The 14373-nt window shown below is 35.1% G+C and overlaps 1 protein-coding gene across 3 annotated transcripts in view; it reads right to left on the bottom strand.

Annotated features, from left to right (window-relative positions):
- LOC150056267 (sodium channel protein type 1 subunit alpha) overlaps positions 1-14373 on the bottom strand; it is a 110775-nt gene that overhangs the window by 21363 nt on the left and 75039 nt on the right. For all 3 annotated transcript variants that reach the window (XM_090342715.1, XM_090342712.1, XM_090342714.1), the window contains 4 exons: positions 12507-12863; positions 10129-10611; positions 3239-3359; positions 847-1001 (listed from right to left, as the gene is read on the bottom strand). In XM_090342715.1, coding sequence (XP_090198841.1) covers positions 847-1001; positions 3239-3359; positions 10129-10611; positions 12507-12863 — 1116 coding nt within the window. The remainder of the gene's footprint in view (positions 1-846; positions 1002-3238; positions 3360-10128; positions 10612-12506; positions 12864-14373) is intronic.

Genomic DNA, 14373 nt, shown 5'->3' with positions numbered 1-14373 from the left:
CAATTATGGAAAAATAACATTTCATTTATATTTTGTTATACATTCCTGTAATTTGATATTTGATATTTTTTCTCAGGGAACATTGCTTTCAATTATGATTTTTCCCCTAAAATGGTATGTGGAGAAAACTATCTGCAGGCAATTCTGTATTGTAGTGATGAACTTAGGTAAAAGAAACTTAAATATTATCTTTATAACTGTATTCTGCACATTTATATTTTCGTAAATGATTTTAGAAATATACATTGATTTTGGTGAAATTATTTTTAAAAGCAAAATCAATCTTAAATGAATCACTAAGGCATACTGTTCATTATTTATTATTAGCAACATTATTTCCTAAGTAGCAGGGCATAGTAAATACAACTGGAAGGGACAGAGAAATAGCCCCTAAGGACTTATTGACCGTTCATAAAGAGATGATAGTAATTACACCATTAAAAAACAAAATACATAAAAACTCAGAGGATATATATTCCCAATAACATGATTTTATGTTTTACGGTGTGTTTTCCATTCTTATTATCTTTTTATTAACCAAGGAGTTATTTTAATAGAATATTCACATATATTAGTTATAATGAGTGATCTAGACGGTCAAATTTTCTGGGCTATTATAGCAATATGCAAAACTATATAAAGAAATTGTCAGGAGTCGTAAAAGCAAAAATATTAAGATCCAGAACTATATCACTAGAATTTACATCTATAGTTTGGAAGATTGATGGGCATTCAGTAAAATGCACCAGCTACTCAGAAAGTGAAATAGAAAGCACGAGTAAAGTGATTTGAGTCAGAATATTCTCAAAATTTGTACTGTAACGCTTTTGCTCAATATCCACTCACCAGAGCGCCGCTGCTGAGGAGAATCATAAAAACAATGAAGGTCTCGAACCAATTGTGTTCCACGATGCGGAAGCACGTTCTTCGGAGGTTCCACCACTGTTTGCCTCTCCCTTCTTCCACACTTATTTGGCAACACTTGAATCTTCTGACACAGCCTACAAGTGTAATGTTCATACAGGAACATATAAAATAACTCCAATGCCTCCATGATGTCCCATCTTTTAATCAGTACTGCCATCTCAAATTTTCTGGGACAGCTCTAAGACTAGAGTATGTGGAGCACACTCTGTGAAGTTGTGATATTTAGTTATGTAATGGATTTCTGCCAAAGAATATGTGGCTCAGCTGGTTTATATTGTGGCTGCAAGAATTTTTGCACATATAAATCATTTAAGGAGCTTGCCTTATCTATGTATTGTTATATTGTACCCTTTTGAGCTAACTCTAGAAAGGACAGAAAACTGAAATAAGTAGTAACGAATAGAAGACTTTTAAAGAGTATAGCTCAATAGATATATGTATATGATTGTATAAAATAATGCAGAGTGAAATGAACTCCAAGATATGGAAACAAGACATTTTTTTCCCTTTAGTGTGCTGTTTGTAGTTCTTTCTATTTTCTTTCATTCTCCCACCTCCATGACTTATCCTGGTGTCACAGTTTTTTTTTCCAGCATCCTTAGTCTTGTATATAAGTTTTATCTGATTTGGGGACGGGAAAGGGAATGACAGAAATGTTGAGAGAAAGGACAAAGTGGGACCCAATGCAATATGAGTGACACTCATAAGACACTATATTGAAAAGGAACTTCACAACTTGTGTGGAAGGGAGTTGGAAGGAGGAAAAGCAAGAGAAAATGAGGAAGGGGGTAATATTATTTAACAAGAAATGTACTCATTTCTTGCTTATGTAACTGCAACCCCTCTTTATATGACTTTCACAATAAAGAATAATAATCTCAATGTTTTCACCAAATGCTAGGACTGTTATCCTCTAGGTTATCTTTTGATATATCTAAAAGTGCTTGCATGATTTTGTAAGGTAATTCATTTTTCTAAAATATGACATACACATTGCTGTATCAGTTTGTCACTAGTTACCTCATGTGTGTTCATTTCCTCTAACATCAGAATGAAGTTCATAGTCAACTTTGCATATCTAAACACCATGGAAGTTATACCCAACTCTCTCAAAAAGGTTCAGAACAAAAAGTACACTTGTTCTTAAGAAATGTACATTAATTTTTTTTAAAGAAAAAAAGAGAAACTTTCCCAGAGACAAAGGAAAGAAAAGGATGGGGGAGAAAGACGGAAGAAAATGTAGAGCAACTTGGAGAACTATGTTGGAAGGAAAACAACAAGTAGTAGGAAGAGGACAGAATGGAAGAAGAGAGGGAGGAAACAAAAATGAGGGAGCATAGGAGTAATAGAATGAAAGGAAGGGAAAGAAAAGACAGTGAAGAGTAAGAGAGAATGTTTTATAAGGTAGGTAATGCATGATTATTTATTAGAGGAATCAAATGAATATATTTATTATAGACAAGAAAATAAGACATTCTTCCAGTATAATCAGATATGAGTAGTTTTGAGAAGGATTTTGACTGATGTGTGTAATTTACATAGGGAAAAATAAAGAATGATATTTTAGGCCTATTTAAAAAGGAATACAATGGCTAGGTGTAGTGGCTCACGCCTACAGTCCATTATGTGGAGAGCCTAGGAAGTAGGATCTGAGACTATTGGTAAAATAAATGAAAACAAAAGTGACTGGGGAAGTGGCTCACATGGTAGAGTGCTTCCCTAGTAGTTGCAAGCTCAAGAACAGAAAAACAAAGAAAGGAACAAAGAAAAAAGAATATCAAATAGAAAATGTGTTAATATACTAATGTTTCCCAAGACTCAAGTTTCCAAGGATATGGAACTGTAAGAAATACTACTCTAAGGAAAAGCTGTATTATACCTGTTGCTCATATTACACTAAGCTCCAATAGATGCTACTTAGGTATCTTGTAAGTCAGTGTCTATTTTCTGCTTCTTCCAACATATATTAAATTGTAATTCAAAATCATATTAATGTTTTAGATTAATTTTAATAGAAATTTAATATTTCAAAGTTGTATTAAATGTTCATTTATTTAATGAAGGTTCTGTGAATGAGGAGTGAATGTTGAAGATTATAAATTGCTCACTAGTACTCATTAAAATTTCTCCCCCACATTCATCTATGATGGTGAGCACAATCTATGTTTTACTGCATTTTGTCTGTCAACCTGCTAGAGGCAACCAAAATAGAATTATGAACACGTTATATTCTAGTTAAATGACCCATTTTGTGTGGCAAACAGTTCAAAAGTCAAAAATCCTCAGCCACATGATAAGGATGTGGTGGTACCTTCAGTGAAACAGGCTTCCGGTTCCAGGGTTTCTTCAGGCTCCACCACAGGCTGCTCTTCTGCAGGTGCTCCGATGTCCACAGTGCTACCTTCTGAGGAGCTACTGCTTTCATTCAGTTTCTGTACATGAGATGGGCATGAAGCATAACACCCTTTAATGCAGTGCTGCAATGAGTGTTTTTGCTATGAACTTATCTCTTATGTTGACCTTGATGTAAAGTGTTTGTAAAGATAGCACAAATGAGAGATTTAGTATTAAGAGGAAATGAGAAATTATTGCTCATGTTAACTGGAACAGGACTCATAAGAATAAATTATATAGCTCTGTTGCTAGGTTACAAATGGCCACCAGCAATATGTAATAATAAAATCCTTTGTCCTATGTATCATAGAGAAGGAGAGGGAGAAAAGAAAAAGAAGAGGAGAAAGAATGAGAGGGGAAGAGAGTGCTTCCATTAGAAAGAAATAGTGATATAGTTATTCTGAATTGTAATGTTTGCATATATCCTCATATGTCCATATATACACACATAAGTTTGCATGCTAGATAGGCACTCTCCATCTCTAAGCTAACTATCTATCTATATCTATCTATATCTATATATTTAACAGTGTCTTACTTTTAAGCAAATCCTATTATTTTAACTCAGAAGTTGTTGTGCAAGACATTAAAATCTATCCATAAGTATATAATCCTGGACATATTAATAACTAGTTTCAGTTTTTGGAAAGATATTTTAGTGTTGAAAAAAGAAATCAGCATATGTATGGGGAAAATCTAGTTTTGCCCCTCAACAAGGTTGGTTCTTTTATTTTATATCAAGAGAGGTTGAAGGAAGAAGTCCCATTAAACAATAACAGCCTTATATTTTGGCAATAGTCACGAGACATAATTGTTTTTCAAGAGTTCCCAAAAGACAGAGATTGCACAGATGGAAAATATTCACCAAAGAACAAGTGCTCATTTTCTCTGACAAGACTGTCACACTAGTCTTTTAGTAAGAGTAATTAACTCGTCCTATTATTTATTCAACCAAGACCTACTGAACACCAACAATGTGCTGCAGGCTGAGTATTCACTGATTGCTAAAAGTATTGTCCTTGGTCTCTAATACATACTATACTTTCCATGCTTCATATTCATTCAAACAATCCAATAGATATTTAGAAACACATACCAACCACCTACTCAGCTTTTCACATTATTTTAAGAAACAAAAGCCAAAATATAATATTAAATTCAAATTTTCATATCCATAGAGAAGAGTTGATATTTCAGTGAAAATTGCATCAAACTATTCATATTTGTTCCAAGAAAGATTATTTGTATTACTGGAGGGTTGACTGCTTTCCCTCACTCTTAATCTCTTGTAAAATAGAAAATTCAAGAAGCTAAGTGTGGTGGTATATACCTGTAATCCTATAAACTGAAAGGTTGACAGGTATGAAGATCATGAATTTGAAGCAAGCATGGGCTATGTAGTGAGACTTTATCTCAAAAACAAAGCCTGAAACTTTATTACTTAGGATACAGTAGCAAAAATGTTTACTTTCAGGCCATATTTACTTCTGAATGTCCTGGCATTTGCTCCTAGCATTTGTACTGAATTAAAGAGACACCCAGAAATAAGCCATTGCTTTGTTTCTCTAACAAACGAGGAGAATCATCAAGTGATGATGTCGCATCACAATCTCAGTCATACCATTTATCTCATAATGGAATCTTTTGGGGATATTCTTATGTATCCGTATCCTCAACATTTACTAGGCTATCTCTTTAGAAATAGTATCATAGAATAGATTTTATTGACATTATCTACATTAAACATTAATTCCATATTTTATAAAATTCAATGAGAACATCATTTCATCATCACCTATTACTCTTAAGTGTAAGGGAAAAATAGAGCAGTCTTGCACAAGAAGGTATTTCTTCATGTTACATCCAGTAAGTTGGAGGTGAAAGGTTTAATCATTTTTATCAATACTCATTGATTAGGAAGCATGTAGTTTCCTGGGAATAAATGTGTGTGTGTGTGTGTGTGTGTGTGTGTGTGTGTGTGTGTGTGTGTGCTTGTGTGTGAAGCCACTTAGATACAGAGTCGATTTAGTAGCAAATCTAATTTACCATGCACAATGTAAGTATATTACATTGGGTCACTTCATAGACATTTGAATCTAATGAAATAGAAATATGGCAGGAACTCAGAAACATTTTTCAATCCTAACCCATAATATCAATGGACTTAACTCTCTAATTAAGGGACATAGACTGACTAGTTGTATCAAAAAGTAAGACTCAGCTTTCTGCTGTCTTCAAGAGACACATCTAGCTGAAACATATCCTGAGAATGAGTGGATGGAATAAAATCTATCAAGCAAATGGCTCCCATAAACAGGCTGGAGTTGCCATCTCTATAGCAGATAAAATAGACGTCAAATTACATATTGCTAAAGGAATTGCTCCACTAAGAGGATATAACCATCTTAAATATCTGTGCACCAAATTCCAGGGCACCCAATTTCATTAAGCAAATTTTACTCACACTAAAACACACATAGATTACAACTAAGTGATTATTGGTGACTTTAACACATCAAGGTCATCTCTGAATAGATTAACAAGGCAAAAAATTAGCAGAGAAACCTCAGAATCAAACAATTGCATAGATCAACTAGATCTAAGAGATGTCTGTGGATTGGATTATTCCACCCAGCATCATCAGAATATATGCTTTTTTCAGCAGCACATGGAGCATTTTCTAAAATAGATCACATTTTAGGACATAGAATAAATCTGTGCAAATTCAGAAACGCTGAAATTATTCCCTACTTTCTCCCAGACCACAATGGTATAAAAGTGGTACTCAAAACCAATCTCCACTTATAAAATATTTTGGTACTGTAGTAATATTTTGTAAATGTATTATTTTGAAATATACTAGGCTGTTTTCAATGGTACATATAATTTCTGTGTATATATATTTGCTTTTTACTAGAGTACCAAAATATTTGATAAAATACCTTAATTTGGCCCGGGAGTTTGGACTAGTGTTAAAGTGCTTGCCTAGCATGCACGAAGACCAGGATTCTATTCCTCAGTACTACATACATAGTAAAAAGCCAGAAATGGTGCTGAGGCTCAAGTGGTAGAGCTCTAACCTTGAGAATGTCCAAGGACAGTGTGCAGGCCCTGAGAAAAACCTCCTTTATTTAATATATTTTACAATACATTTTTATTTTTACAGTTAAAATGAATGATCACTTATGACTTTTATTGATTTTGATAGTAACAATGCTATTGATAAGGGGAAATAAAACACACTTTGGATATGCACATGAAATGAGTGGAGGTAAAATGCTAAAGAAACCCATAAAAACAGATCTAAAACACTCTGCAATAAGATTTTTAGTGGGTTGAACACCAATAAGGTTTACTATTTTCTCTTTTTAGTTCTCATATTAGAATTTACATTTGTTTTGAAATTCTCTGTGTACATAATAAAACATTGGTCCTCATTGCTTTGGAGATAGTCTTTTGAAAATCCATTTCACACTTTGTAGGTCATTAATTAAAATTAAATATATCAATTTCCAAATTCCAAATGGACGAGGTCAGTTGAAAAGATGCTTATTTTATTTTTTTATTGGTCAGTCCTAGGCTTGAGTTCAGGTCCTGAACATAGTCCTTGGTTTTTTTTTTCCTTCAAGGCTAGAACCCTACCACTTGAGCCACAGCACCACTTCCAGCATTTTCTACATATGTGGTACCTAGGAATTGAACTCTTGTCTTCATGCATGCTAGGCAAGCACTCTACTAATAAACCAAACTCCCAGCCAATGCTTATATGCTATTCAAGAGTCCCAGTAGCTAAATCTAACATATTCACTGATGTGTATAACATTATATATATTTGTAGGCTTACTTAATGTGTGAGCTGGGGGGGGGGGAGATCACATAGTATCTGTACTCTCTACTTTGTCCATTGGGGCATTCAATAACCACTTAATAATGACAATCCTAATGGTAAGAGCCTTTTATCTTACTCAGTGGTTTTGTGCAACATCTTTGTTTGAAAACAATGTTCTCTGGTGTAGAAAATGATTTTGGCCCAGAGGATAAAGCCAAACAAAAAGCAAATGACATACTTCACATTTATTTCTTTAGAAGTAACTGGTTAAATGCTTTGTTCTTTTCTGATTGATCTTATAATGAGCTTGCTTTTATTTTTAGACTTGTTTTGCTGCAGGGAGTTTATTTCTAGAGCTTAGTAAGAGTGTTTGATTTATAATGCAAAAAGCCAATCATTCAATCAGTCTTGAATTTGAGGACCACAAGGGCACCGAAGATGCATGTGCAAACATAAATACACATGCAATTAAGGCTACTATTTATAGAATTAACTTTAAATGCTAAGGCCATGATCTAGCTTCAAACTTGACATTACACTGGCATGTATATATACATACACACAAATAAATATACATATATACACACAAAATGACACCGATTTCATGCAAAGTAACAATGTAATATTATAGTATTGAGACATAGCAGCTAGAAAACTCAAATATTAACTCGTTTTTACCTCATAACACAACTAATGATTTTGTCAAACTATTTGTTGGAAAAATAGTCAGTAAATTATTTTTATTTGATAAGTATTAAATTTTCTTATTGGTTGCAAAATTTAATAATTTTCAAATAAAAAAGTAGTGTTGAGAGAAATATAGGATGAATATATAATTATTCTATTTTAGTGTATGTCAAGCTTGAACATTTTCAACAGATCAAGGATGTAGAGTATTTTTTTTATGCCAGTCCTGGGCTTGAGCTCAGGGCCTGAGCAATGTCCTTGGAGTTTCTCAAGGATAGAGCTCTACCACTTGAGCCTCAGCACCACTTCCGGCTTTTTTCTATGTATGTGGTACCAAGGAATCGAACCCGGGGCTTCATGTATGCTAGGAAAGCACTCCAACCACTAGGCCAAACTCCTGTCCCAAGGGAGTTTGAGAGCACTACTTAGCTTGCTCCATGAAGGAAATGGTAGAAGAGGCTAGTATATGAGATAAAAAGAATGCTATGGGCCAGGAATTTGGCGTAGTGGTTGAGTGCTTACCTAGCATGCACAAAGACCCAGGTTTGGTTCCTTGGTACCACATACATAGAAAAAAGCCAGAAGTGGTACTGAGGCTCAAGCCATAAAAACCCCAAGGACAGTGCTCAAGCACTGCTTTCAAGCCCAGGAGTGGCAAAACAAACAAACAAACAAACAAACGGATACTATGGAGAGGGGTGTCACAGCTGAATCAAGATGAATATGAAAGTTTCCATACAGATATGAAAGTGAGAGTCTGACAAAGCACGAGGGATTTGGGAAACAAAAGGTCAGCACATGTAAGCAGGGAGAAGAAAAAGTACTATCCCATGCAGATTTCAGTGACAGTCATTTTGGGGGGACTTATTGGCCAATTTTATTGGTATCAAACTTCTTGTAAGCCATGGACAACTGAAAGATTAGAGAGATCTATGATGAGGTTTGTCTTTTAGAGGGACCCCATATATATGTGAAGACTGGCCTAATGAATGGGGAAGCCATCCAAATGGAAGTCCCATTTGAAGCATGTAGAAGATGAGGTTGGATATTGGATAGAGACTGGATATATACAGAATTGGACATGGAAAATTAGGCTGGCAGTTTCTAGCAATGTTATACATTTAATGAAAAAAAAATTGGGATTTCACTGGCTTGATGGAAAGTGTCCATCCCATAAATATCATGGGCCTAACTTGAAAATTGTCCTATGTTCCTCAGTTCATACATAGTTAGGGCAACAACATTAAAGATGACATCAAACTAAAAAGTTCTTTTCATGGAAAAGAATACAGTTGATAAGCTAAAAGACAGCCTACACAACGAGAGAATGTTTTTGCCAGCTATACAGCAAGCAATAACCAGAATAGTAGTAACCTTAAGAAACTAACCCCTCAAAGAATCAACAACCCAATTAAAAATGGCTAATGAGTTTAATAGAGGCTTCTCATAATAAGAGTCTAGAAGGAGGGAAAATGAGAGGGAATGAGGGAAGGGTAACACTGTCAAGAAATATTAGTATTACTCCCTTCACTTCTATTTGTATTATACTACTATTCACAATAATCATAATATGGAAATGACCTATTTTCCTACCAACTAGTGAGTACTTAAATAGGGACAGTTGAAGTGAGGTGAGGATGAAGAGGTTGGTCAAACATCCCTTAATAGGAAGAATAAATCTGTAATTGCATTTTATTGTACAGTGGTTGTAGGAAACACAAACACATGGAATAGTTGAAATAGCTAAGTGAGAAGAGAAATTTCAGTATTAATCCAGTGCACTGAGGCTGGGCAATGTAAAGAATAGGTGGACATTAGCAACACATGGCTGAACAAACCCTGCCATGATATGTATTTCACTTTCCAAATGTTTGAGAGAAGTAAATTTAGGTTATTTAAAACAATGAGTTTATAACACAGTGTTATACTACTCTGAATAGCCTAATACACAAGAGAATGTTACAAAAGTATTTTCCATTTACATGCGCTGAGGTGATGCGATAGAAAATATAGAACTTGGAACAAGGGTTCCAAGTTCATTCATTTTATAATTCAGTCATTCACATACTACTGGATATCCTTTATTAAAGATGACAAAATACATACATTAATATCATATCCATCAATTTATCTACTTGGATTTACATCTTCAATTCTTTAGTGAAGTAAAACTGTAAGTACTGGCAAAAATATTCTAGAGGGAAAATATATTACCATAAATATATATATATATTATGTTTATGACTAATCACACAATATGAGTTTATACCTAATCACATGTGTAGTCTTACCTCTTTGCTTTCTTCTAGATCTGATTCGCTACTAAAGTCCTCTGTGTTTAAATTTTCGAAATCCGATTCTCCTACAGCAATTGGTACAGTCACAGTAAGGCTGGGATTATTTATGAAGGACATGTAATCACTTTCATCAATGATGTACTTCTCAACACTGCTGCCAGTTCCTATGCCACTTGTGGTTCCATTTACATCCTTCAGGTAGTCAAGATCTTTCCCAACTTCTGTTGTGTGGTTGGACATGCAATTGTCTTTTCTGTTGTTTAAATCATCGAGTGGTTTAATTTCATCTAAAATTTTTTGTTTCCTGACAAAAGACTGTTGAATAAATTCATATATTTTCCTTTTTACATAAGCGATTCCCTTGTGCATCCTGTCCACAGCAATTTGAAGATTATTCATCTCGTTGTCATCATCGGTTGCTGCAAGGTTGTCTGCACTAAATGAGCTCAAAAGCAAGGCCAGAAACAGATTCAGAACCTTGGAAAATTACAAAGACATGGTTAGAACTTCACTCCTATAGAGAGAGAGTGCATGATATGATGATATTAGTGTGGAAGAAATGGTATCTCTAAAACTGGAGGAGACAGATAGTAGATGCATAGATATTGGAAGTTGGGAGGGGTTAGGAGTGTAGCCCAGTGATGCGCTACAAACTTTCCATATTTGACACACAGGTTCACCCTCTAGCACAGAAGAAATATGCTTTCTCTGAAATATGATCTGGGTCAATAACTACGTAACTACAAATTGTTAGAGCAAGTTAAACTGTCTACTGCTCTTGTGTAAAATTGGGAAATTGAATGAGTTGACTTAAGATCAAGATTATTTAAAATTATATAAGTAAAACAGATGAACATATATATTGCATAAAATTCCAAGCCTAAAATCATTAATGTTGTAGATAATGTATTTAAATGTACTTGTAGTTTATCTATGCTGAACAGAGATTTTAATTTGGATGTTCATTGAAAGGCTTTATTATGACTCGAAACTGATTAGGAATTTAATGGTTTGAAATTGACAGGATTATCATATTTCCCATACAACTATTGACTAAGACTAGAACTACTCATAAGTAATTCACAATAAGACTGGCATACTAACATATATGTCTTTTGGAATATATTTAAATATTCCTAGATTACAAACTGTAAGATTCCCAATTTAAGAAGGAATTAGGTAATGTTAAAATAAAGGGTAGTGTAATTAAATACCCTTTATTTGACTTAGAGTAGCTGGGCTGTTGGCAACTCAGGCTAGGTAATTTATCTGTCATGTGACACAGAGGGCTTGATTATTATGTAATATCAGGACTGGGAAAAAATGGTAGAATCATTGTGAAAATCAGAAAGGACACAGTTTTACTCCAGTAGTGGCAGGAGACGATTGGAATTTCTCTCTCTCTCTCTCTCTCTCTCTCTCTCTCTCTCTCTCTCTCTCTCTCTCTGTCTCTCTCTCTCTCTCTCTCTCTCTCTATATATATATATGTATGTATGTATGTATGTATATATGTACATATAACAGCATATGTTTCTTTCTGAAAAAATATATTTCTAATGATTGTTTCATTGCTTTCTAGATTTTCATGGACATATATGTGAATCATGATGTATTTATTCTTCCTATAAGCTATCTCTTTTCTGGTTTTTGTAAGGTATATATTCACCTCAGGTGTAATTGGGAAACGATTTTATAAGTACATCTTGTATCCTATTGCCATCTATTGCTGTATGTATATAGATGTACTATATATTATGCATGTAATATATGATATACATATATAATATATGTAGACTATATGTAATTATATAGTAGACTTCCTTCCTTGGAGCCACATATGTAAAAAAAATTCTGAATTTGTAAAAACCTTCTCAGTTAATTCTTTTGTATCTGTTTCCAGTATGAGATCATTTTGCAATTCACCTAGTAAATATGATGAAATAGCTGAAATAAAGCATTTAATATAGAATTGTAAATTATAATGACAAGTATTATATCTTTTGGAATATGTTTATGAAATTCTATACTATATGCCTTTGTCTTTTCAATTTAAACAGATCTAAGGTAAGAGACACAAAACTAATAATCGTGAAAATACTTGGGGAAAAAGAGTAGCCATTCTATTATACTCAATATATTTCTTTTTTTTTGCCAGTCCTGGGCTTGAGCTCAGGGCCTGAGCACTGTCCTTGGACTTTCTCAAGGCTAGAGCTCTACCACTTGAGCCTCAGCACCACTTCCGGCTTTTTTCTATGTATGTGGTACCGAGGAATCGAACCCGGGTCTTCATGCATGCTAGGCAAACACTTTAACCACTAGGCCAAACTCCCGGCCCCTCAATATATTTCTTAAGTGCTCAAGAGGGTACCTACCACTAGGTTTCCAATCACCATGACCATCATGAAGACAGTAAGGCACATGGCTTGGCCAGCCACCTCCATGCAGTCCCACATGGTTTCTATCCACTCTCCACACAGCACGCGGAACACGATGAGGAAGGAGTGGAAGAAGTCGTTCATGTGCCAGCGAGGAAGTTTACAGTCACTTGAAATCTTGCAGACACAATCTTTGTAGCTCTTGCCAAAGAGCTGCATGCCAACCACTGCAAAGATGAAGACGATGATGGCCAACACCAGGGTGAGGTTTCCCAGCGCCCCCACGGAGTTGCCAATGATCTTTATTAGCATGTTCAGGGTTGGCCATGATTTGGCCAACTTGAAGACCCGGAGCTAGAAAATGAAAAAAAAAATTGTATTAAGGTGTTTGAAAACACTAAATACATTGAGAGCTATCAATAAATGATTATTAACATTGAATCTTTGCAAGTGGTGGTGGCTACACAGCGCAGTGAGAGTGAGGTCTGAGGATCATGGTTCAAAGACAGCTCAGACAGAAAAGTCCTGAGTATTTTTATCTCCAACTAACTACCAAAAAGGAAAAAGAGCGGGGGGGGGGGGGGGGGGGGGGGGGGGAGCCAGATCTGGAGATGTAGCTCAAAGTGATAGAGCACTAGCCTTGAGCACAAAAGTTCAGGGACAGTTCCCAGGCCCTGAGTTCAAGCTCCAGAATCACAGGAAATTGAATCTTTTAGGGAGCACTTGGGTTCAAGGTTCAATTCACAGACTCCCCTCAACATTTGGACTCAGTAAGAAAAATCCACTTTTCCTGTATTTTAAAACTGTAAATAATTTGCTCTATGTTTTAATTTTTCCTGGTCCTTATGCTTGAGCTCAGGGCCTGGGTACTGTCCCTGAGCTTTTGCTCAAGTCTAGTGAGCCACCACTCTACTTCTGCCTTTTTGGTGGCTAATTGGAGATTTGAATCTCATGGACTTTCCTGCCAGGTCTGGTTTCAAACAGTAATCCTCAGATCTCATCCTCCTGAGTACATAGGATTACAAAAATAGTGTGAACCACTAGTTTCCAGCTGAAAGTGAATTTTTAATGATTACTTGGAATATTACTTTCTCTAATTTGTTTTATAAAAGTGGTTCTGATACCTACCAGTTGTGACATCGTAATATTAAAAATCTGAATCTAAATGCCCTCTCTTGAAAGATTAACTTGTCCCTAACATGCAAGAAACATCAGAGTGGGTACTGATTAAATAGAAAAAAAGTTATTATTCATTAATGTTCCTTTCTGGCACTATATACCTAGATGCACCTGTATTGGCAAATTTGCTATTTTTCTTGACTGTATAATTCTTTCTTGATTTGCAAGAGCACACATGTGAATTAATAGGCATTTTAGTAATCTACAAACACCTCTTTTGTTGTTGTTGGTTTTTTGTTTTGAAAGGTATATGATTTATAGGTAGAATTTGAGAGTTTTACATACATGTCTTGTATCTGCTTATCTTCCATGACTACAAAGGGCCATTTGATTTCTATTTGCTATTTGAAAGTAGAGCACTTTCATTCCAAACATTTCATTGACCTAATTGGGAGACAGTGGTGCTTAGCTACTCAGGAATCTGACATCTGTGGGCTTATGGTTCAAAGCTAGCCTGAGCAGACAAGTCTGAGAGACTCTATCTCAAAAGTAAATGGGAAAAAGCTAGACTGGTAGCATGACTTAAATGGTAGAGAGTCATCCACGTAAACAAACTGAACAAACACAAGCATTGATATTTATTTTACACACACACACACACACACACACACACACACACAGAATCACACACACTCACACAAATTTATTTCTTGGATCCAGAAAAAGTAACTGCAGTAGTCACTAG

Source organism: Megascapheus bottae, chromosome 12 (assembly GCF_031878675.1).
Source record: "Megascapheus bottae isolate mThoBot1 chromosome 12, mThoBot2.hap1, whole genome shotgun sequence".
Lineage (NCBI taxonomy): Eukaryota > Metazoa > Chordata > Mammalia > Rodentia > Geomyidae > Megascapheus > Megascapheus bottae.
This window is presented reverse-complemented; position numbering and strand designations above follow the sequence as displayed.